Here is a 24,105-nt window from a genome sequence, read left to right on the forward strand (position 1 = left end):
AATTTTGCTTTAAAAAATGGAACAATTCTTCGGTTGTTTTATTTATTTATTTATTTTTGCATTTGGGAATAGATAGTTCCCTCCAAAACAAAAAGGAAGTTTAGCTAACATCAAGTGCTAGATGCTGGGGGATTCAAAAGATAAGGGTGGTCTTTACCCTCAGGATTTCTTGCTGATCAGCAGGAGAAACAGGCTCAAGAAATAAAACAACTAAATATTGGAAAAGTTGCATCATTCAAGTCACGTATGAATACAGGGGCAATTAATAGGCCCTGGGAAAGAATATACCCTGAGTCAGGGTAGAAACTACAGGGATGAGATGCCCTATGAGCTGATTCCTAACAGATGGAACAGGGTTTGCCAAGACAGCGTGCTGCGAAAGGTATTCCAGGTGGAAGGAACAGCATGTGCTAAAGCTCTCACGTGTGAAAATTCCCATCCTGTAGCTTGCAATCTACAGAATTCTCATCCTGTAGCTTGGAGTCTGACCCACGGGGATACAGAGCAATGAAGGCGAGCATGAGGAGTATGAAGAGAATAAGAACGAAGGGAGGGATAAATTAGGAGTTTGGGGATTAACAGATACACACTATATATTAACAGATACACAGATTAACAGATACACACTATATATATAATAAACAGATACACACTATATATAAAATAAACAAGGACCTGCTGTATAGCACAGGGAACCATACTCAATATCTTGTAATGACCTATAATGGAAAAGAATCATCTAAAGAATGTGTGTGTGTGTGTGTGTGTGTGTGTGTGTGTATACCTGATTCACTTTGCTATACACCTGAAACTAACACAGCATTGTGAATTAACCACACTTCAGTTTTTAAAAAGGGAGGCCGAGAACAGAAAGAGTAGTAAGTACAGCGTACTAGGTACTTCCTGCCTCTAAAAGGCAGTTTTGGGGTAAGTACTTGACAAAATGCCTCTGTTGTTTGCATTTATTAAGGCAGCAGCTAATATTCTTGACCTGGCATTTGGGGTAAAGAGAGGAGGAAATGATGCCTGGGTATCTTTACACCTGATAAGAGGTATTGGTGAACACTTAGAGATGGACTTAGATCTGTATTGCATGTTCCTCATAATAGGAATTCCAAGCATAAAGTTAGAGCCAGTTGTAGACCTAAGCCAAAGAAACATTTTTGTTGTTATTCTGCAGGCTTGTCTAAGACGACAGGAATACAAAAGAGACCCAAATGAGAAGAAACGAGATCAATTTTGGGGGCAAGAGACAAATTTCGAGAGATCCCGGTTTTCAAGCGGGTCATCTTCCAAACAGGTACTTAGAACTCTGGGAGACACTTTTTCTGCTGCAGAGGGTGTGTGTGTATGTGTATCTGTGTGTGTGATGTTTAAGGATTTCAAAGGGCAGGGCAGGGAGAGACAGCAGCAGAAGCTCTCATCCTGGGTACCACCCCCACCATGCCTGCTCCTCCTCTGCTGTGTGACCCTCCCTCTTTACCCTGTTGAGTCTCACTCTTCTTTCCTATATATAAAGGGTCCAGTGGAGAGGTACCATGCAAATCAGAAACGCTGTGACCATTTAAGAGTTGGAAGCACTGGGCCTTCTAAAGTGCAGTATCATAATATGTCTATATACCTATATCTATGCCTACTTGATCTGTCTATATAGAGACATATATATATATGCAGGCTTATGATCTTACCCATTGCATCGCTTAGTATAGATTTTATTTCAAATAGAGTAAAATGCAGTAATAATTGCACCATGTAATAACTCGAAATTGTTCAAATATTTTTGTCTGGATGATACTAATAAATAATAAGACCAATATAGGGACTTCCCTGGTGGTGCAGTGGTAAAGAAGCCACTTGCCAAAGCAGGGGACACGGGTTCGATCCCTGGTGTGGGAAGACTCCACATGTCTGGGGGCAACAAAACCTGTGTGCCGGGACTCCCAGCCCTTGTGCTGCACCTACTGAAGCCTGGGCACCTACAGCTGACGCTCCACAAGAGAACCCACCGCAGTGAGAAGCCTGTGCACTGCAACAAAGACCCAGTGCAGCCAAAAATAAACATAAATAAATAAAATTTTAAAAAATAAGATCAGGAGTCTGTCTGCAAAGTAGGAGGCCCACGTCCAATCCCTGGGTGGGGAAGATCCCTTGGAGAAGGAAATGGCAACCCACTCCAGTATTCTTGCCTGGGAAATCACATAGACAGAGGAGCCTGGTGGGCTACAGTCCACGAGGTTGCAAAGAGTTGGACGCAACCTAGCCACTAGACTACCCCAACATAATAGCAGTATGAAAATGATAACAACAGGAGTAATAGTTACCATTACTTGAGTGATTACAATGTTCCAGTACCATGCTAGGCTCTTTTTACCTATTCATTTATTTAATTCTCATAAATCTCTTTGCAGCTTATAGCCTCATTTTATAGATGAGAAAACTGAACCTTAGAAAAATTAAGAAAGTTTACCTAAGATTTCACAGCTAGTATGCCCTGGTGGCTCAGTAAAGAATCCACCTGCAAGGCAGGAGACCTGGGTTTGACCCCTGGGTCAGGAAGATCCCCCAGATCTTCAGGTCTGGAAGATCCTTCTTCCCCTGGAGAAGGAAATGGCAACCCACTTCACTATCTTTGCATGGAGGATTCCATGGACAGAAGAGCCTGATGAGCTAGTCTATGGGGTCACAAAGAGTCATACATGACTGAGCAACCACGCACGCACACAGACAGACACACACACACAGACTCCTTTCCAGGCAGTCTGACCCCTGAGAGGGTGGCTCTGAACCCCTGAGCTGTATGATCATATTTCATGTTTAAGATCTTATCTGTGTGAGGTTTTACTTATCCCTATGTGAGCCCTGAATACCGCAGGCTGCATTCAACACTGGTTATTAGTATGGAGAATTGATTTAAGATGAGTAATATGCCTTTTATGAATTCTTATTTAATATTTTATGCCTAAAATATACTCTGGAGGATGGACTCTCTTTTCTATCAGTGGTATGGATCCCTCAGATAGATCCTGGATACTGATATCAATCAAGTTCTTGTTGGGATTTCTTCTCTAATCTAGGACATTCACATAGCAGCTATTTAGTGTTCAAAGGACACCTTAAAAACATCAGTGATGGATGTTTATGGATATATCCCTGGGAGAGACCTCTACTCCCTATTAAGGAACATAAAATTGCACAATAAAATGTTCTACCTAAAGCCCGAAGGTGAAAGAAACTACCTCACAATATTGGCAGCTCTGAGAAGAACACGCTGCCTGCATCTTTTCCTGTTTGTTGTTATTGTTTAGTCATTAAGTTGTGTCTGACTTTTTTGCGACCCCATGGATGGTAGCCCACCAGGCTCCTCTGTCCGTGGGATTTCCCAGGCAAGAATGCTGGTGTGGGTTGTCATTTCCTACTCCAGGGGATCTTCCCGACCTGGGATCAAACCCACATCTTCTGCATTGGCAGGCACATTCTTTCCCACTGAGCCACCAGGGGAGCCCATCTTTTCCTGTTAATCAAGGACTAGATAAAATGCCTGCTGCTGATTAAACTTATGGAGTGAGATTAATCCAAAACTTAAATCTAGTTTGGCTAGAACAACACATTTTTAGCATTAAGATAAATTCTCCCAGTTTTGCACTTAGAAACAAAAATCAAGGACAGATGAGAAAAAAAAGTAACGTAATTTCAGTCAAACAGTAGCATGTAGCAATCTTCCTAGACTGGAATTACTAAACAAATAGGCAGCTGGGTTCTTCTTCTATTTTCATGCAAAGTCTCACGTGCAGAATCTTGGCCATTTTGCACGGCAACACTCATGCATTTGGGATATTCTAGGACTTGAAGTTTCATGATGTAAAAATTACTCATTCTCTAAGGCAGGCATCCCCAACCTCCGGGATCTAATTCCTGATGATCTGAGGTGGAGCTGATGTAATAATAATAGAAATCAGTGCACAATAAATGTAATGTGCTTGAATCATCCTGAAACCATCCCCCCACCCCCGATTTGTGGAAAAATTGTCTTCCACGAAACTGGTCCCTGGTGCCAAAAAGATTGGGGACTGCTGCTTTAAGACAGCATTGCAAAATACTCAGACCACATCTAAAAAAGGACACAGTTGTACATATAAAAGTAATTATGAAATAAAGACAAAAATATGTGGTGAAATGCATAAAACCGGCGATTTCTAAAGCCCAAGGACAGGATTTTTCAGGCTTTGTGTCACGGCACCTCAGTATGTCAGAGAACTCAAAACATGACTGAATACTCCCGATTTTTTCCAGATGATGCTGTCTCGAGGGCTTGGGTATTGATTGTACAAGTGCCAGGGCTGCTCTCATGGCTCAGACAGTGCAGAATCTGCCTGCTTTGCAGGAGACCCGGGTTCTATCCCTGGGTCGGGAAGATCTCCTGGAGAAGGCAGTGGCTACCCACTGCAGTGTTCTTGCTTGGAGAATTTCATGGACAGAGGAGCTACAGTCCATGGGGTTGCCAAGAGTCAGACGCAACTGACATTTTCAATTTTCACTGTTGTACAAGTGCCTTCCAGGCTGCACCTTCTCTATCAGGAAGAGCGACAAAACACTGCTACATTTAAAGTGGACAATCAACAAGGACCTACTGTAAAGCACATGGAACTCTGCTCAGCATTAGGTGGTGGCCTGAATAGGAGGGAAGTTTGGAAGGGAATAGATACATGTATATGTATAACAGAGTTCCTTCGCCATTCACCTGAAACTATCACATTGTTTGTTCATCAGCTATACCCCAATACCACATAAAAGTATTTTTTTAAGAGCAGAAAATAATAGTGGTTAGCCCAATTAATATTTCTTACAAACCTATAAAATTATATCAATTTTTATTGAATTTATACATAATATAAATAATGAGGGCAGTCATAACCCTATTTATTAATAAGCTAAGGACTTATGTAAGAAGGAAATGGCAACCCACTCCAGTATTTCTTGCCTGGAGAGTTCCATGGACAGAGGAGCCTGGCAGACTACAGTCCATGGGGTCACAAAGAGTCGGACATAACTGGCACACACATAAGGACTTAAGTACCAAAATAGATTCCCTAAATCATTAATCACAAAACATTGGATTGGCGATAAATGTGGGAACATTTTATCCTACAAAGTAGTATTTAATTAAAGGAAAATTAAAGGGCTGATTTACAAGGTTAAAAAAAAAAGAGTGACAAAATTTGAGTTTTCCACAGTGAATTTCACCTCTGCTTCAGTCCCTGTATTACAGACATTCCTTGGGGGATCCTGGAGGGGTTTGCCTCTGGATACAAAAGTGCAGGCAGGGTAGGGTGAGGGGAGATGTCACTTAAGGCATCCTTCTCAACAGCCATCTGGCTTGTATGCTCATAATGCTAATCACTCCTCACTCCATCTTTCGACTTCTGCCCAGTACAAGTGAAACCAGAGAACCCTTATGCTAGTAGTCCCCAAACTTTTTGGCACCAGGGACCAGTTTTGTAGAAGACAATTTTTCCATGGACGCAGGGGAAGGGGATGGTTTGGGGGGATGAGTCAAGCATATTACATTTATTATGCACCTTATTTCTATTATTATTACATTATGATGTATAATGAAATAATTATACAACTCACCATAATGCAAATTGGTGGGATTTACTATGGTCTCTGTGCAGTCAAACCTCTCTGCTAATAATCATCTGTATTTGCAGCCTTTCCCCAGCACTAGCTAGCATCACCACCTCAGACCATCAGGCATTAGATTCTGATCAGGAGCGTACAACCTCCTGCTGCTGCTGCTAAGTTGCTTCAGTCGTGTCCAACTCTGTGCAACTCCATAGACGGCAGCCCATCAGGCTCCTCTGTCCCTGGGATCCTCCAGCCAATAACACTGGAGTGGGTTGCCATTTCCTTCTCCAGTGCATGCATGCATGCTAAGTCGCTTCAGTCATGTCCAACTCTGTGCAACCCTATGGACAGCAGCCCACCAGGCTCCTCTGTCCACAGGATTCTCTAGGCAAGAATACTCGAGTGGGTTGCCATTTCCTTCTCCGCACAACCTAGATCCCTGCATGTGCATTTCACCATAGGGTTCATACTCCCATGAGAGTCTAATGCCGTTGCTGATCTGACAGGAGGTGGAGCTCAGGCGGTCATGCAAGCCCAGGGGGAGTGGCTGTAAATACAGATGAAGCCGGTTTCCCTGGTGTCTCAGTGGTAAAGAATCCGCCTGCCAATGCAGGAGATGCAGGTTCGATCTCTGATCCAGGAAGACTCCACGTGCCGCAAAGCAAACTAATCCCGTGCGCCACAGCTATTGCGCCTGAGCTCTAGAGCCCCTGGAGCTGCAGTATGCATGCCTAGAGCCTGTTACCCGCAAGAAGAGAAGCCCCTGCACTGCGACGAAGAGTGGCCCCCACTTCCCGCAACTGGAGAAAAGCCGGAGCAGCAACGAAGACCCAGCACAGCCAAAAATAAATAAATAAATAAAATTATTTTTAATAAGAATATAACAAATATTTTTTAAAAAGAAAAAGAGTATAACAAATATTTTTAAAAGAGAAAAAAAGCAAAGACAGGGGCAGGAGAAAGATGCAGTCCAATAAGATAGCGTAAACCCAATCAACCCAAGCCCTCTTCCTTAGGAGAACACTCCCCTGAGTAGTATCTTTCTGTAGGTGGCTATGGCTGAAAGCGCGAGGGGATGTTTCACCTCTGATTGGAGAAGGCAACTTCACTCCCCGATTGAGTGGGTTGTGTGAGAGTGGATGGCTTCATCCATGGAAATTTTTCCAACCGTACAATCATGAGGTAAGGCATGCCACCACCTCATTTTGACACATGTATTGCAATTTCCATTACTCGTTCATTCCTTAAGCCAGTCTCAGGCCATCACAAGGCTGATGGGCCTGGAATAAGTGAGGCATTTGCCATTAAGTAATAGCTCCAGTATCAAGATATCATTTCCAAGCACCTGCCTGGGGGGTGGGCAGATCCCCAAATATGCAGCTAAAGTGGTAGCCTTTCCCTTATGGCCCAACCTCCTTACTCCTGAGGCTTTAACCACTGGTTATGCAGAAATGGTGTTCAATCTAAATCCAAGATAAAGCTATCATCACCAAGCCTGTGCTAAGGTGGTCTTTAAAGCAGCACCTTCTAGAAAAGGGAACCCTTCTACACTGTTGGTGGGAATGGAAGTCGGTGCCGCCACTATGGAAAACAGTATGGAGGTTCCCTAGAAAACTAAAAATAGAATAACCATATGATCCAGCAATCCCACTCCTGGGCATGTATCCAGACAAAATTATAATTCAAAAATACACATGCATGCCTATGCTCATAGCAGCACTATTCACAATAGCCACAATATGGAAATAACCTAAATATCCATTGGCAGATGAATGGATAAAAATGATGTGGTACATATATATGATGGAATACTATTCAGCCATTAAAAGAGTGAAATAATGCCATTTGCAGCAACATGGATACAATTAGAGACTATCATACTAAATAAATTAAGTCAGAAAGAGAAAGACAAATGCCATATGATATCATTTATATGTGGAATCTAAAATATGACACAAATGAATTTATCTATGAAACAGAAACAGACTCACGTACATAAAGAACAGACTTGTGGTTGCCAGCGGGAAAAGGTTTGGGGGAGGGATGGAGTGGGAGGTCGGGGTCAGCAGATGTAAACCATTATAAATAGAATGGATAAACAACAAGGCCCTGCTGTATAAAATGGTGAACTATATTCAATATACTGTGATAAACCATAGTGGAAAAGAATATAAAAAAGAATGTCTGTATATGTACAACTGAATCACTTTGCTGTGAAGCCGAAATTAATGCAACATTGTAAATCAACTACACTTCCATTTTTTAAAATTACCAAAAATAATAAATAAATAAGTGGCTCCTCCTAAATACAATTAAGTTAGTGATGTGACTCAGTACAAGGAATACTTACCATCAAGGGCCAGCTCTGCCTCTCATTACAGTGCAAATTCAGACAAAGCACTTTACTTCTAAGTACTTCAATTTCCCATCAAGGAGATCCTTATTATTATGCTATTATCTCATGGGATCACTGTAAGAATGAGTGAGCCTCTCAAGTGTCATACTAACATTAGATTCATTATAAATTGCCTTGGTGTCCAGCTATTTCTGCAAATGATGCTCCAACACTTCTCTATGGAGGAGCAGCTCCCAAGGCTTCTAGAGTGCCTCCTTTCCCCTCAGCCAGGCCCCAGGCCACATGTCTAAAAGCCAACCTAATGTAGCAACTTAATTTTAGACCCTTTGCAAAATTACCTACAACCTTCTGAGCTGTTTAATCAAATTAGAATTTAACAGGGAAATAAAGAGCAGCTCCGCAGAACCAACGAGACCTTGGATGATTTAGATTAAAAGGTAAAGCAGAGACTTCCGCGATGGTCCAGTGGTTCAGACTGCTTCCAATGCAGGGGGTGCAGGTTCAGTCCCTGGTAGTGGAGCTAAGATTCCACATCTCTTGCCACCAAAAAGTCAAGCCATAAAGCAGAAACAATATTGTAACAAATTTAATAAAGACTTTAAAAATTATCCACATCAAAAAAAAAAAAAAAGAAAAGCAAAGCAGTCTCTCAGTATAAACAGGAAACAGTGTCCCCAGGACACTGATGGCCCAGAGAAGCCTGCTGTGATGACAGGGACATGAGGATATTTTGCCCTCTCAAGACTCCACAGAGAAGGGTGAGGAGCTCCAATTTCCCCACAGAAAATGGTGAAACTGATTGGGGGACAGGAACCTTCAATGAAGAAAGTCATCATGGACCCTTCTCATCCCAAGACCCTGCATCCATGCCAGATGGGAATTTCCAAAAGCACAAATGTCAAGGATTGAGGACTCACACAATACAGTATTTACAGTAATGGCAAAGAAGGTGGGGACCAGCCCTCAGTTTCTCAAGAGCACCCTGTGCTAACAGGAATAGGATTATCGTCCTCCCACCATCAGCAACTGAGCAGCTCGATGTCTAGACCCCACGTCACAGGGACGCAACGTGACACTGGAAGGGGGCGGTGAACCTGACGCTGGCAGCAGCTGGCTCTGCCCCAGGCCTGGCTCAGCAGGATGTTTACCTCCGCGAGATCACCTGAACCTCCCGGAAAGCAAGGTAAACTCAAGTGTGGAGGCGGCTCCCCAACACAAACATTTTTAATTGTTTTGTTCATGATCATCCACACAAACTTGAGAGGTTGAAATGAAAAGTAAAGCCTCTTCAAGTAATCTGCAGTGGCTTAAAAAGTCAGAATGTGTGTTCATACATGAAGGCAGCAAAAACATAAAACTGTGCTGTTTAATACAGTAGACATAAGCCACGTGAGACTATATAAATTAATTAAAATAAAATTGTAAATGCAGTTCCAGGCTCAGTAGCCACTTGTGGTCCAGGGCTGCCATATAGGACATTAACATCATTGCAGAAATCCTAAGGGACAGCACTGCTCCAGATTATGTTGTTGTTTAGTTGCTAAATTGTGTCTGACCCCATGGACTGTAGCCTGCCAGGCTCCTCTGTCTGTGGGATTTCCAGGCAAAAACACTGGAGTGGGTTCCCATTTCCTTCTCCAGGGGATCTTCCCAATCCAATGTTCGAACCTGCATGTCCTGCATTGCAGGCGGGTTCTTTACCACTGAACCACTAGAAAAGCGCTCCAGATTACAGTCAAGTCCAACAGATAAGACAAGATCTCATGGGCCAGGAAGGGGTTTTGTTTCCCAGAAATCAGCCCTGCATAATCCAAACTACAGTGCTTTGCCCATGACAGCTCCTTGCAAACGTTCGCTTTCCGATGATGAGTCAGCTGGCTTGCTTTGCATTTGGGTTTTCCTCTGACCTGGGTATATTTGCATGCCTCCTTTCACTACCTTTCTCCTCGGCCTCTCCTGCCTGTGAAAACCTTGAGCCTCTCCTCTTTCAAACGGCTCTCAGGGAGTTGTTTGTTCTCCCATTAATCTGTCAGTGTCAACCTACCAACACCCTCGGTGGTGTCACGGAAGCAGCCAGCTTAGCACATGGCATATGTGTTCCGTGACTCATCCTTTTGATTTTCTCTAACTTCGACTTGTGTGTTGCCAGACTCCCCATGGGCTGGGCCTCCCATCCTTCTGGCCCTGGAGGCTGTGTGTGGCTGAGGCAGGTCACACTCACACATGCACGCACACACACACACACACACACACACACACACACGCTGGTTCCAGCCGCATCTCGAACCCGACATGGACGTCAGGGAGATGGAATGTGCAGCCCACGGTTTGCCGGGTGCACACCTGTGAGAATCTTCGCTTGAGTTTGTTTTGCCTGAACTTCTTTCTGCCCAGGAGAATTCTGGAGATCCTCAGACTCCTCCTCCCTCTCCTCCTCACATTTGACAGCCATCAGACACCAGAGCTGGACTGTCTTACCTTCCTCTGTCTTGAGATCTGTCCACCAGCGCCTCCCTTTAGACGGCTCTGTCTCCCTTTCTTCTTTTCACCTGGATTATTGTAGGAGCCATTTTCCTGGTCATTTCACCTTCACCTCAATCCTTCGGCCAGTGACCTAGGCAGCAGTAAGAATGATCCTTCTAAAAGCAAATTAGATTGTGTCGCTTGCTATTAAAGTTTCTTTAGTGGGGACCTCCCTGGTGGTACAGTGGCTAAGACTCTGTGAACTCCCAATGCAGGGGGCCCAGGTTCCATCCACGGTCAGGGAACTAGGTCCTACCTGCTGCAGCTAAAGGTCCCATGTGCTGCTACTAAGACCCAGTGCAGCCAAATAAATAAATTTTTTTTTTTTTAAGTTCTCTAGTGGTTCCCCATTGTCTTGGGATCAAGTTCAAACACCTTAGCAAAGTGTTTGATGGCCCTGATGGCCCTCAAGGCCTTTGGTGGCCTGACCCTCAACTCTGCAGGCACATCCTTTGGGGAGAGCTTCTGAGCAGCTCCTGGCGGGTCCGGTGGTCTTGTTTTCGTTCCTCCACTGCGTCCCCATACCACCCTCCAGGCTCAAGCCCACCTTAGGACATGTGTCTGTCTCCTCCTCAGGCTGGGGGTCACCCAGGAGCAGGCCCTGGTGGTTCCTCCATTCCCAGTGCCCACCACATGCTAAGCGCTCCATGAATGCTGGAGGACTGACAGTCGCAAGACCATTGTAGGAGCAGGCTCACGTTGAAGTCACAGTGATGCAGCCACAACAGCCGGAGCAGGACTCCTCCCCTGAGCGGGAGAAGAAAGCGGGTACTGTTACCAGGGTGGTGAGCGCTCCCCAGCCGGGCTTGAAATCATCCAGAGGAGGGTGGTTTGGTGAGACAGGCAGTGAGCAAGGGCCAGTCTGGCTCTGAAGATTGAAACTGCCGTCAGCCACCTGGAAACAGCTTCACTGCTGATGACCAGACTAACCAGCTGCAGGGAGCCTTCTTTTCCTGGCTCACCACTCCACTGAGGGACAGGTGGCAGCTTTAAAGCGCCCTTTTGTCCCGGGTGGGCAGGAACACAGAGAAGCCTCTCCTGCCGTCCGGCACGGGGGAGTCTGCTGGGTGCCATGGGGCGGCCCGGATGGAGGGAGGTTTGGGGGAGCGTGTGCTGCTCTGTACGCTGTTGTGTCCGGCTCTTTGTGACCCCAAGGACTGCAGCCCCACCAGGCTCCTGTGTCCATGGGCTTATCCAGGCAAGAGTACTAGAGTGGGTTGCCATGCCCTTCTCCAGAGGGTCTTCCCACTGCAGGGATGAAACCCAAGTCTCCTGCATTGGCAGGCAGATTCTTTACTGCTGAGCCACCTGTGAAGCCCCATGGAGGAGAATGGATGCTAGCATATGTATGGCTGAGTCCCTTTGCTCTGCACCTAAAACTATCACAACACTGTTCATCGGCTATATTCCAATACAAAATTAAAAAGTTAAAAAAAAAAAACAACAACTCATGACTGAGCAGAATCTTTGGAGTTGACCTCTGGACATGAGTCCACCATTGCCTCAGACTGCCGGCTTTTCAGATGAAAGCATCTTTCTTTTACTAATACATACACACACACACACACACACACACACACACACACACAAAAGACATAAGCAGTTCTCTGTGGACAGAGAAAACTCAGAACAGCCCAAAGTTGACCAAGGGCTCACTCATGTTTTATAAGAGGTCATCTTGGTGTGATTGAACGTTCCACCAGGTAACTCACCAGGCTGAATCGGAGGTTTTTTTTTGTGATCAGTTCATTTCAGTTCAATCACTCAGTCATCTCCGACTCTTTGCAACCCGATGAACAGTAGCACGCCAGGCTCCCCTTTCTATCACTAACTTCCGGAGCTTACTCAAACTCACGTCCATTGAGTTGGTGATGCCATCCAACCATCTCATCCTCTGTCATCCCCTACTCCTTCTGCCTTCAGTCTTTCCTAGCATCAGGGTCTTTTCCAATGAGTCAGTTTTTCTCATCAGGTGGCCAAAGTATTGGAGTTTCAACTTTAGCATCAGTCCTTCCAATGAATATTCAGGACTGATTTCCTTTACGATTGACTGGTTGGATCTCCTTGCAGTCCAAGGGACTCTCAAGAGTCTTCTCCAACACCACAGTTCAAAAGCATCAATTCTTCGGCACTCAGCTTTCTTCATAGTCCAACTCTCACATTCATACATGACTACTGGAAAAATCATAGCCTTGACTAGACAGACCTTTGTTGACAAAGTAATGTCTCTGCTTTTTAATAATCTGTCTAGGTTGGTCATAACTTTTCTCCCAGAGAGCAAGCGTCTTTAATTTCATGGCTGCAGTCACCATCTGCAGTGATTTTGGAGCCCAAGAAAATAAATTCTCTCACTGTTTCCATTGTTTCCCCATCTGTTTGCCATGAAGTGATGGGACCGGATGCCATGATCTTAGTGTTCTGAATGTTGAGTATTAAACCAGCTTTTTCACTCTCCTCTTTCACTTTCATCAAGGGGTTCTTCAGTTCTTCTTCACTTTCTGCCATAAGAGTGGTGTCATCTGCATATCTGAGGTTATTGATATTTCTCCTGACAATCTTGATTCCAGCTTGTGCTTCACCCAGTCTGGCATTTCTCATGATGTACTCTGCATATAAGCTAAATAAGCAGGGTGACAATATACAGCCTTGACGTACTCCTTTCCCTATTTGGAACCAGTCAGTTGTTCCATGTCCAGTTCTAACTCTTGCTTCTTGACCTGCATACAGATTTCTCAGGAGGCATGTCAGGTGGTCTGATATTCCCATCTCTTTAAGAATTTTCCACAATTTGTTGTGATCCACACAGTCAAAGGCTTTGGCGTAGTCAAAAAGCAGAAATAGATGTTTTTCTGGAACTCTCTTGCTTTTTTGATGATCCCCACAGACATTGGCAATTTGATCTCTGGTTCCTCTGCCTTTTCTAAATCCAGCCGGAACATCTGGAAATTCACAGTTCACACACTGTTGAAGCCTGGCTTGGAGAATTTTGAGCATTACTTTGCTAGTGTGTGAGATGAGTGTAATTGTGCGATAGTTTGAACATTCTTTGAGATTGCTTTTCTTTGGGATTTGAATGAAAGCTGAACTTTCCCAGTCCTGTGGCTGAGTTTTCCAAATTTGCTGGCACATTGAATGCAGCACTTTCACAGCATCATCTTTTAGGATTTGAAATAGCTCAACTGGAATTCCATCCCCTCCACTAGCTTTGTTCATAGTGATGCTTCCTAAGGCCCACTTGATTTTGCATTCCAGAATGTCTGGCTCATGGTTATCTGGGTCATGAAGATCTTTTTTGTACGGTTCTTCTGTGTATTCTTGCCACCTAGTTCCAAAGAATAGCAAGGAGAGATAAGAAAGCCTTCCTCAATGATCAATGCAAAGAAATAGAGGAAAACAATAGGATGGGAAAGACTAGATATCTCTTCAAGAAAATTAGAGATACCAAGGGAACATTTCATGCAAAGATTGTGATCAGATTAGAGTAATTGGAAGACCTGGAGCGCAGGCTCCTTTAGATAGACCCAGGGCCCACAGACCTTTCAGAGCAGCAGTGGTGCAGGCGAATAACTGCATCCAGGCAAAACCAGCAGGGCCTCATTTCTCCTTTGTTTCTGTGCTTTGCCTGAGCTCCACTAGGTAATCTTAAAATAGGGCATGGCAGGAAAATGGGGCAACTGTCAGTTTAAATTGCAGCTGCTTCCAGAGCATCGTCCTGCCTTTTCAACAGATAAGCAGGATAGCCTAGAGTCAATCCTTCCACAGGACGACTCTGCCATGCGGCCAGGTCAGACAAACACCAATTGGTTATCCCCGCTCAGTGAAATCCACAGTGCCGAACCTTGCTGACCTCTGACCCCGAGAGCTCCCTGTGTTAATTGGACTGAGCAGCTCAGAAATTGCATGAGCAAAGATTATAATAAAGTGGCTCTTTTCACATTTTATGTAGTGCTGTGTGTTTCTGTTTGCAACCTCTTATTAAAATCCCCTACTTAAAAAAAAAAGATTCCAACTGCTTTTTAAAACCAAAAACCTGTTAAAAACCTATTAAAATTCAGATATCAAAATTTTAAAAGTTTTCAGTTGCGAGATGTGATTAGTCAGAGGCATACCTGCATTAAATATAATTTGTTACTACAGCATTTAATCCTAAAACCTCCTCTTGTTTTACTGTTTCGTTGCTTTCTTTTTACAGAATTATAAATAACTGGTGTCCAAGACACTGTGCTGGGTGGTATGGGGCGACAGTGATGAATAAACTGTGCCTCGGGTAGTTCGTAGTGTTGGTAAAATAAGACATCACACGAATGCCTGCAGGTCAAGATAGTATCTGATGGGTGTGATAAGGCGGCAAGGGAAACCTGGGAAAACTTCCTGGAGATGCTGAGTTGCAGTTGGATATTAAGACTCGGGCAGGTACTGGGGAGCTGGGAGTGGGGGGTGGGGAGCCAAGGTAGGGCAGAGGTTACAGGCGGAAGGGACAGCCCGTGTCAAGGAGAGTCACACCAAGGAGCAGGTAAGCTGGCCAGGCTCCCCTGCAGCACAGGAAATGTGCATCAGAGCGCCCCCTGGGGGAGGGGGTGGTGCTGTTCACATCCCCCCACAGCCCTTCCTCAGGATCAGGAGGCAGGAGGGTACCCTTCCTGCTCCCTGATGCTGCTCTCAGACCACCGCTCCCCCGCTCTGTTGGACACACCGTCCCCTGGGGCTTGTGCTGCTTTATTCTACCATTCCCTCCTGCCGTCATCCTTGTCGTCTCCTGGCCACTCCCCTCTTCAGTGAGGATGGGCCGTGGCTCCCTTCCTCTCTACCCCATCTCCTGAACTCTGGTCACAAGTGTGGATCAGTGGTCCCCAACCTTTTGGGCACCAGGGACCGGTTTCATGGAAGACCATTTTTCCACAGACCAGGGGGCGGGGGATGGTTTGGGGATGATTCAAGCACATTACGTTTATTGTGCGCTTTATTTCTAACCTGATGCCACTGCTGATCTGACAGCAGGTACCGGTCTGTGGTCCAGAGGTTGGGGACCCCTGGCCTAGATGAGCTCAGCATCTACCTGGGTGATCCAGCCACACCCTGCCTTCTCAGTTCCCCAAGCATCTTGAAGGTCCCCCTCCATTCCTCTCTGCTCCCCTCCCCAATGCCACATCCTAGTCGGCATCATCAGATAAAAGTTTTCCATCTCTAAAAACTACTGATCACCACCAGCCTTCCTGCTCTTCTGCTCAACCACTTCTACTGTGACATTGCTTCCCGTGGGGAACCTCTGGTCCACTGGCTCCTCTCCCTCGGTCCTCTGATTGCCCCCTCTGGGATAAACTTCCCTTCCCAAGCAGACTGTGTTCTGTGTTTGATCCTCTTAATGTTCCCTTGCCCTGTGTTTTGTTTCCATACCTCTCTGGCAAAATCCTGCCCAACCATGTTTCTTGGTCAGTACCAAGGCCACTGAAAACTGCACTGCCCTCCCCTCATTACCATTCAGTCATCAACCTCTCCACCTCTGCTCAGGAGCCCACCTCCTAGCTCTCTCCTCGGGACCCTCCTCACTCCATCCATGGTTCCTTCCATTCCTGCGCCTCCCAGCTCTGTACAGAGCCTTCCCATCAGTGTTTAATGATGACCTAAGCTCTCAGGGCTTCCCTGGTGCCTCAGATGGTAAAGAATCTGCCTGCAATTTGGGAAACCTGGGTTGGATCCCTGGGTCAGGAAGATCCCCTGGAGGAGGAAATGGCAACCCACTCCAGTACTTTTGCTTGGGAAATCCCATGAACAGAGGAGCCTGGAGGGCTATAGTCCAGGGGGTCACAAAGAGTCAGACTGCAACTGAGCAACTAACACTAAGCCCTCCTTTCTAAAACTGTAAGAAAACAGCAGAACAGACCTTCCTTGAGTCCACATCCCCTCCGCTTGCTTCTTCTCCCTCACAGTCAAGGTTCTTAGAAGAATCATTTATTCTGATTGACTCCGTTTCCCCACCCCTTACTCACAACGCAACCTGCTCCAACCTGGCTGCCACGCACATCATTCCACAGAACTGGCTTTTGGTCAGATGCCTTCCACGTCCGTGGTGCAGAAGGTCTCCCGTGCTCCTCACTGTGCTCCACCTCTCAGCAGCTCTGACTCGCCTGGCCACTCCACACTCCTTGAAATGCTGAGTCCCTGAGCTTCTCCGAAGCCACAGTCTCCTGATTCTCTCCTGGCTTCTCCCGCTCCTCCCTTCTCCAGTCCTGGGATTTCCCAGGCTTGCTTCTCTTCTCACTCTACACCTGGGAGTTAATCCTGGTTTTGTGTCACAGGCTTCTTAGGCAATAACGATGACTTCTTTGCATCTTCTTCTCACAATAATATTTTCAAATGCATAAAATAAGATGCACTTCCTATTCACAATGTAACCCACTTCACTCTGGCTGCCCGTCAACAGGCCCAGTGCTAAAGTTCCCAGCCTGGCCCTTCATTCTTTTTTTTTTTCTCCTGGCTGCATCACACAGCATGTGAAATCTTAGTTCATCAACCAGGGATCAAACTCATGCCCCCTGCCACAGAAATGCAGAGTCACAACCACTGGACCACCAGGGATGTCCCTGTCAGCTCTGTGAGGGCAGTCTTTGACTCCTTATTCTCGTATTCCCAACATAAGTAGCTATGTTGCCTTTTCCATGGGAGCGTCCCTGTTAGTGTAACTGTATGCTCATCCTAAAGCACCAAGTGTAAGATAAGACATTTCTTTTAAAATTTATCTTACATTGACTGCTGAATTGATCACCGATCTCTCATTGTTACCTGATGATACCATGAAGAGAAAGATTGTTTTTTAATATGTATTTATTTATTTGCGGGTCTAACTTACTGATCTTTGTTGCATCGTGAGGGATCCTTCATCGCGGCATACATGTCCTCTAGTTGTGGCTCATGGGCCTTCGTAGCTGCAGGGTGCGGGCTTAGTTGCTCTGTGGCCTGTGGGATCCCCCCAGACCAGGGGTCGAACCTGTGTCCCCGGCCTTGGAAGGTGGACTCTTAACCACTGGACTACTAAAGAAGTCCCGGGCAAGATTTTTTACTCTAAAGAAATGAATGTCTGTGATGAACCATACAACAGAAGGCCAGCAGCACTCCGCAAAGTACCTCGTTTATCCCAGCAGCCCTGAAAACACCTGTACTTCTCTATCTGCAGTGCTGCTCCATTGCCCTCCAGTATTTTACCAGGAGCTTCTAAGCTATGGAAAAGCTGACAGAACTGTACTATGAATATCCACATCCCCACCATCCAGACACTACAGCGCGGACACTCTGCCGCACTTCTTCATCACGTACCTAGCCCCTTATCCATCCATTGAGCCATCTTGTCTTTTGGTGCATTTCAAAGTAAGCTGCAGACTTCAGTACTCTACCTACTTCCCCCCAAAAAACTTCAGCATAAGATGTTATGGAAAAATCCAAACGAACTTTTTGACCAACCCAATACATCATTCTGGAGCAGGGAATGGCAACGCACGCCAGTATTCTTGCCTGGAGAGTTCCATGGACAGAGGAGACTGGTGGGCTATATAGTCCATGGGGTCACAAAGAGTCAGACACGACTGAACGACTAACACACACATACATCATTAGTATGTATGAGTATTTGTTTACGACTTTTGCGATTTGATTTGTTCTATTTTTTTCCCATTTTTTAAATTTACAGGTAAAAATTACCTGCAGTGACTTATACAGATTTTAAGAGTAGTTTTTTTATGAGTTTTGATAAATGCTTGTAACCATATAACCTGAACCCCCACTGAGTTTCCATTACCCCAGGCCCCTTCCCAGTCAATTCCCGCCCCATCCCTCTCAGAGGCAACCACTATTCTGCATGTTTTCACCATAAATTAGTTTTGCCTTTTCCCACTTTTTTTACACTCTTTTCAGTCCAGTTTTTAAGTCATTTCAGACCCTTTTTAGAAATAGGTGGTATACAGATTCTAAACAGATGAGCTAAATAAATGAACCTATTTAATAATTAAATTAAAATTACATACAAGTTACAAATTACAGTATTTTCCCAAGATGACAAAGATTCTTTTTAAAAGATAATGTGTAGTTGGAGAATATTTGTAGAATCTGGCATGTACATCTGGAAATGTAAATTAATACAGCATTTCTGGAGGACAGTTTGGGAACAAAAATTTGTAAATCTTTGTGATACTGTTAATCTACCAATATAAATTCCCACTTCAGAATTAAAATAATTGATGATGTGCATAAATACATAAGAATATTCATCATAGCATCATTTACCATAGAAAAAGTTGGAAGCAACCTAAATGACCAACAGAAATAATTATGACAGAGCCATACAATGTGAATATATTGTAAAGACAAAGAGAACTGTTAAGAAAGAATAAACTTTACTTAATGGGTTTGTTAGAGTAACATTTGTATTGTGATTCTGAAATTATTTCATGTGTATTGCAAACATATTAATAAATGTTTTAATATAACTGAGGAATAAAGATTTTAAATATGAGAGAGAAAATAAAAGAAAGGAAGAAAAAACTCCATAAAGTCTTTAATTTTAACTTTAAATCTTTCTGCAAGCTCATAATTTTTAAAATACATATTACTAATTAATTCCACTGAAAAGATTTAAGAACACTGTCCCTCTATTTGCAATGAATGCACATAGCAAGCAGATATTGATTTCTAAATAGCTTTCTAAACTAGAAGAAACCGGAGCTTACAGGGAAAACAACTGATTCTAGGTCTGAGCCAGGTAAAGTACAAGGTTAAGCTATGAAATTTTACAGTACCAGAAAGCAAAGAAGTGCTCAGAGACTCAAGTCAACAGCAGACGAGAATGAATTCCCATTCAGCACTTCTAGTATAATTTGAGCCTCAAAAAATGTGATGAGATAATTAAATAAAATATGCCCGTGAGACCACAATGATGATAACAAACAAGTAAACAAGTAAGAAGGGAGGAAAGGAAAGTTCTTCTTTAGAGAAGAATACCAGCTAATAATTGTAGAAGAAATGATAGAAAAATCATCATTTCACTACTTTGATGTAATTATCAATTCAGGCAAAGCACATCAAAAGATGCTAAAATTATTGGATAAAATGTGTAATTAATAGGCTATTTGTGTCAAAGAATCATCCCATAGATTACCTACTAATTATAAAAGGGAAAAATGCACTTTTATATTGGAGAAATCTAGCAGTCAGCTCCTTACCCTAGAGACCAAATAGCGTTGTTTGGTGCTGAGGTGATGTTACAAAGATGGATACCACCACACATGGAATATTCTTACTCAAAACAATTAACCCGAATTTTATTATGAGAAAGCTTACAAATCCAAAACACACAACCTTCTATGAGGCTGAGACTTTTCAAACAGTAAAAATCATGAAAAGGCAAAAAGGGCCGAGAACTAAAGAGGCATAACAAGTGCACACAACTGGTGTATCTTCATTGGATGGTAGGTCGAAACAAGCATTTTGGTGACAGTTTGGTTTGAATATGCTCTACGTATTAGGTGATGTTATGAAACTATTAAATTCTCTTGGGTAGGATAACTGTATTGTGGCTTTGTAGGAGAATGGCTATTTTGATAGGAGATGCATGTTGAAGTATCTAAGGGTAGAGTATCATGAAGTCCAGTCGCTTTGAAATTGTTCGGAAAAAGAATATATATATTAATTATATATATATATATATATAGAGAGAGAGAGAGAGAAAGCAAATTGGCAAGGTGAAGGGTAATGGATGTTATTTCTATTATTCTTTCAACTTCTCCATAGATTTGAAATTTTTCAAAATAACATTGAAAAAATTGTAGAAAGGTATCTATGGATGCAATGTATTGTTAAGTGACAGTGTAAAGTATGGTTCAATTCTATTTCTGTGAAAAGAAACATTTATGCAGATGCATAAACATATGTGTAAGTTAATGTTAGCTGCTCTAACAAAGGGACCAAAAACGATCTCTTGCACCTATGATGGCCCAGGTTGGCTGAACCAGATCAGAAGGCATCTCTCCTCCACTGGGACTCACAGGGATTCAGGCCTGTGATGTTTCTGTTTAACACATGACTTTCAAAGCTGTTGCCTTTTCAGCTGAGGTGCAGGGCCAGAGATGATCTCTGAAGCAGGCTGCACACATCACTCCCGCTCCCACCCCATTAGGGAGCCCTTCCTCCCGGGGCAACACCTCGTTGCGGGGGAAACTGAGTCATTGACTTCGAGGTGGGCAGCCACATCCCAGCTGCAGCTCTTATCACTTGAGCAGGGATTCCAGTGGAAAGCTAGCAGTCGCCAACAGAGTCATTAAAAAGGGGTCTGAAACAACACAGACCAAGCGATTTGCAGTTTTTATTCCAAGGTTAATGGAGCTTTGAATACTTTAAAATTTCTCTCTTTGTCTTTAGTTTTCCATTATGAACATGCATTTTTCTTGCAATAAAGAAAAGACTTACATTTTATGAAAATAAGCCATTGAAACTACAAAAACATCATTTCACTGGCAAATTGGCTGGATGCTTCATTTTTTTCTCCCTGAAAGAAACATACAAGCTAATCTTAAATACCACAAATGCCACATTAAAATGACAGCTTTCAACTCAGAAACCTTCAGTTTGACCCTATTCTCCAATGCATTGATTCTCCATTCTTTGCTTGAATCTCAGAGACCCCCAAAATGTGTGGAGGACTGTGCCAGCCAGCTGTATTTCTTACCTCTCCTCCCCATGCCCTCTGTTCTGGCCACGTGCATCACTGAGAATCACACCACATGTGTCATTCTATCCACACCTTGGCTCCTGTGCTGACTCCAGCCAAAGCCAGTTCCTATCAGTCTTTCATAGCAAATACCACCTAGAAAATACCACCTCCTCCATGAAGCATCCCTTAACTTCTTGTTTTCTTTCTTTTTTGCTGTGAATGCCTTTGAAATTTAGAATTGGTACCACCCAATTTATCACTTAGCTAAACATAGTTTTGCAGTATGGCTAGTATTGCGCCCCTCCCATTGCAAGCACAGGCTTCCCAGATGGAGCAGTGACAAAGAATCCACCTGCCAAGCAAGAGATGGAAGAGATGCAGGTTCAATCCCTGGGTTGGGAAGATCCCCTGGAGGAGGAAATGGCAACCTACTCCAGTATTCTTGCCTGGGAAATCCCATGGACTGAAGAGCCTGGCAGTCCATGGAGTTGCAAAGAGCTGGACATGACTGAGCACACACACACTGCAAGCACCTTATTTGTATGTGGGGGCTGAAGACACAGTAGGTACATATGATGCTTTTCAATTAAATGTTCTATGACTTATTGTTTTGAGTAGGAGGTATTTTCATGGATGACCTCCACTTAAGGGCCATCTTTCACGTTCTTCAGATGCTCCTCTCACAGAAGGCGGTCTCAGTGTGCTACAGAACACTGTACTGGGGTGTCCCAATTTTTTAAATCCAACAATTTCCTGGCCACATGCCACTTCCTCACTCACTGCCCACCACACTGAACTCCGTCTCAGAGAACACTACATTCACTTGTCCCCCAAGCATGAAAATGTATGGTTACCACCCATGTAAACCAACCATGATTTCCAAAGCACATGAGGGATTCAGTTGGGTTTAAGAAATACTAGCAAGTGTCATAAAACAGGTCAACAGGCAAACAGGTTTGCCATTTCAGTAGCTTGCAAAGCTTTCACCCAGAGGCCCTTCCCCAGGGGGATGTCTCATAAACAAGAAGCAGGTTCTACTAAAGTCCCACAGTGCCTCTCCTTCAGAGAGCAGCCCCAAAGGTGATCAAAGACTATGAAGACGTGAACCCCTAAGGCCACTGTTGCTCTCAGGTCAGTGTCTCAGACGGGACCATTCCAACTTGCTAGCATGAGAATCAAAGAAAAGATGGCAGACAGGAGCGCATTCTCTATAGCCATCGTTGGCAGAGACAACAGCTCATGAAATTCATGCACGTGACAGCCCAGCTGACTCCCAAAAGCTCCTCCTGCTGAACCTGGCCTCGTCCAACCCCACCTGGCAGCCACGTCTTCAGGTGGGAGACACAAACGGGGTAAAGAAGTGGTGGGATTTAGGTGAGTGGTCAGTCAGTCAGTCAGTCAGTTCAGTCGCTCAGTCATGTCCGACTCTGTGACCCCATGAATCGCAGCATGCCAGGCCTCCCTGTCCATCACCAACTCCTGGAGTTTATTCAAACTCATGTCCAAAAAAAAAAACCAACTCATGTCCATCGAGTCGGTGATGCCATCCAGCCATCTCATCCTCTGTCTTCCCCTTCTCCTCCTGCCCCCAGTCCCTCCCAGCATCAGGGTCTTTTCCAATGAGTCAGCTTTTCACATGAGGTGGCCAAAGTATTGGAGTTTCAGCTTCAGCATCAGTCCTTCCAATGAACACCCAGGACTGATCTCCTTTAGGATGGACTGGTTGGATCTCCTTGCAGTCCAAGGGACTCTCAAGAGTCTTCTCCAACACCACAGTTCAAAAGCATGAATTCTGCAGCACTCAGCTTTCTTCATAGTCCAACTCTCATATCCATACATGACCACTGGAAAAACCATAGCCTTGACTAGACGGACCTTTGTTGATAAAGTAATACCTCTGCTTTTTAATATGCTATCTAGTGTAGGTCATAACTTTCCTTCCAAGGAGTAAATGTCTTTTAATTTCATGGCTGTGATCAGCATCTGCAGTGATTTTGGAGCCTCCAAAAATAAAGTCTGACACTGTTCCCACTGTTTCCCCATCTATTTCCCATGAAGTGATGGGAGTGGATGCCATGATCTTAGTTTTCTGAATGTTGAGCTTTAAGCCAACTTTTTCACTCTCCTCTTTCACTTTCATCAAGAGGCTTTTTTGTTCCTCTTCACTTTCTGCCATAAGGGTGGTGTCGTTTACATATCTGAGGTTGTTGATATTTCTCCCGGCAATCTTGATTCCAGCTTGTACTTCTTCCAGCCCAGCATTTCTCATGATGTATTCTGCATATAAGTTAAATAAGCAGGGTGACAATATACAGCCTTGACGTACTCCTTGTCCTATTTGGAACCAGCCTGTTGTTCCATGTCCAGTTCGAACTGTTGCTTCCTGACCTGCATATAGGTTTCTCAAGAGGCAGGTCAGGTGGTCTGGTATTCCCATCTCTTTCAGAATTTTCCACAGTTTATTAGGTGAGTGGTACCCAAGTCCAAATCCCACCCCACAAAATTACTAATCCATTCTTTACTGTTGTTCAAGTTTACAAATCCTGGTAAGCAATTTCACAATTGTCCTGCACATGGGAAGCACTTTGCTGCCCTTGGTGGTGGTTTAGCTTTTCAGCAGTGTCCGACTCTTATGGCCCCATGGACTGTGGCCCACTGGAGTCCTCTGTCCATGGGATTTTCCAGGCAAGAATACTGGAGTGGGTTGCTATTCCCTTCTCCAGAGGATTTTCCCAACCCAGGGATTGCTGCCCTGACAGTCGTGGTTTTTTTTTTCCCCCTAGAAGAGAAAACATTTAGCCAGCTTTATGAGACTGCATAGAACCAGCTAACTTTATATTTCTTGAATTCATAAAGGTACCCATCCTGTCCAGAATGCTATCGGGTTGGCCAAAAAGTTCATTTG

General features: G+C 44.2%; 1 protein-coding gene across 9 annotated transcripts in view; it reads left to right on the forward strand.

The window, feature by feature from the left end:
- The window catches only part of MARCHF10 (membrane associated ring-CH-type finger 10), a 96,110-nt gene that overhangs the window by 19,851 nt on the left and 52,154 nt on the right, over nucleotides 1-24,105 (forward strand). For all 9 annotated transcript variants that reach the window (XM_070479559.1, XM_070479558.1, XM_070479557.1 and 6 more), the window contains one exon: nucleotides 1,181-1,300. In XM_070479559.1, coding sequence (XP_070335660.1) covers nucleotides 1,181-1,300 — 120 coding nt within the window. The remainder of the gene's footprint in view (nucleotides 1-1,180; nucleotides 1,301-24,105) is intronic.

Source organism: Odocoileus virginianus, chromosome 17, assembly GCF_023699985.2.
Source record: "Odocoileus virginianus isolate 20LAN1187 ecotype Illinois chromosome 17, Ovbor_1.2, whole genome shotgun sequence".
NCBI classification, from domain to species: Eukaryota; Metazoa; Chordata; class Mammalia; order Artiodactyla; family Cervidae; genus Odocoileus; species Odocoileus virginianus.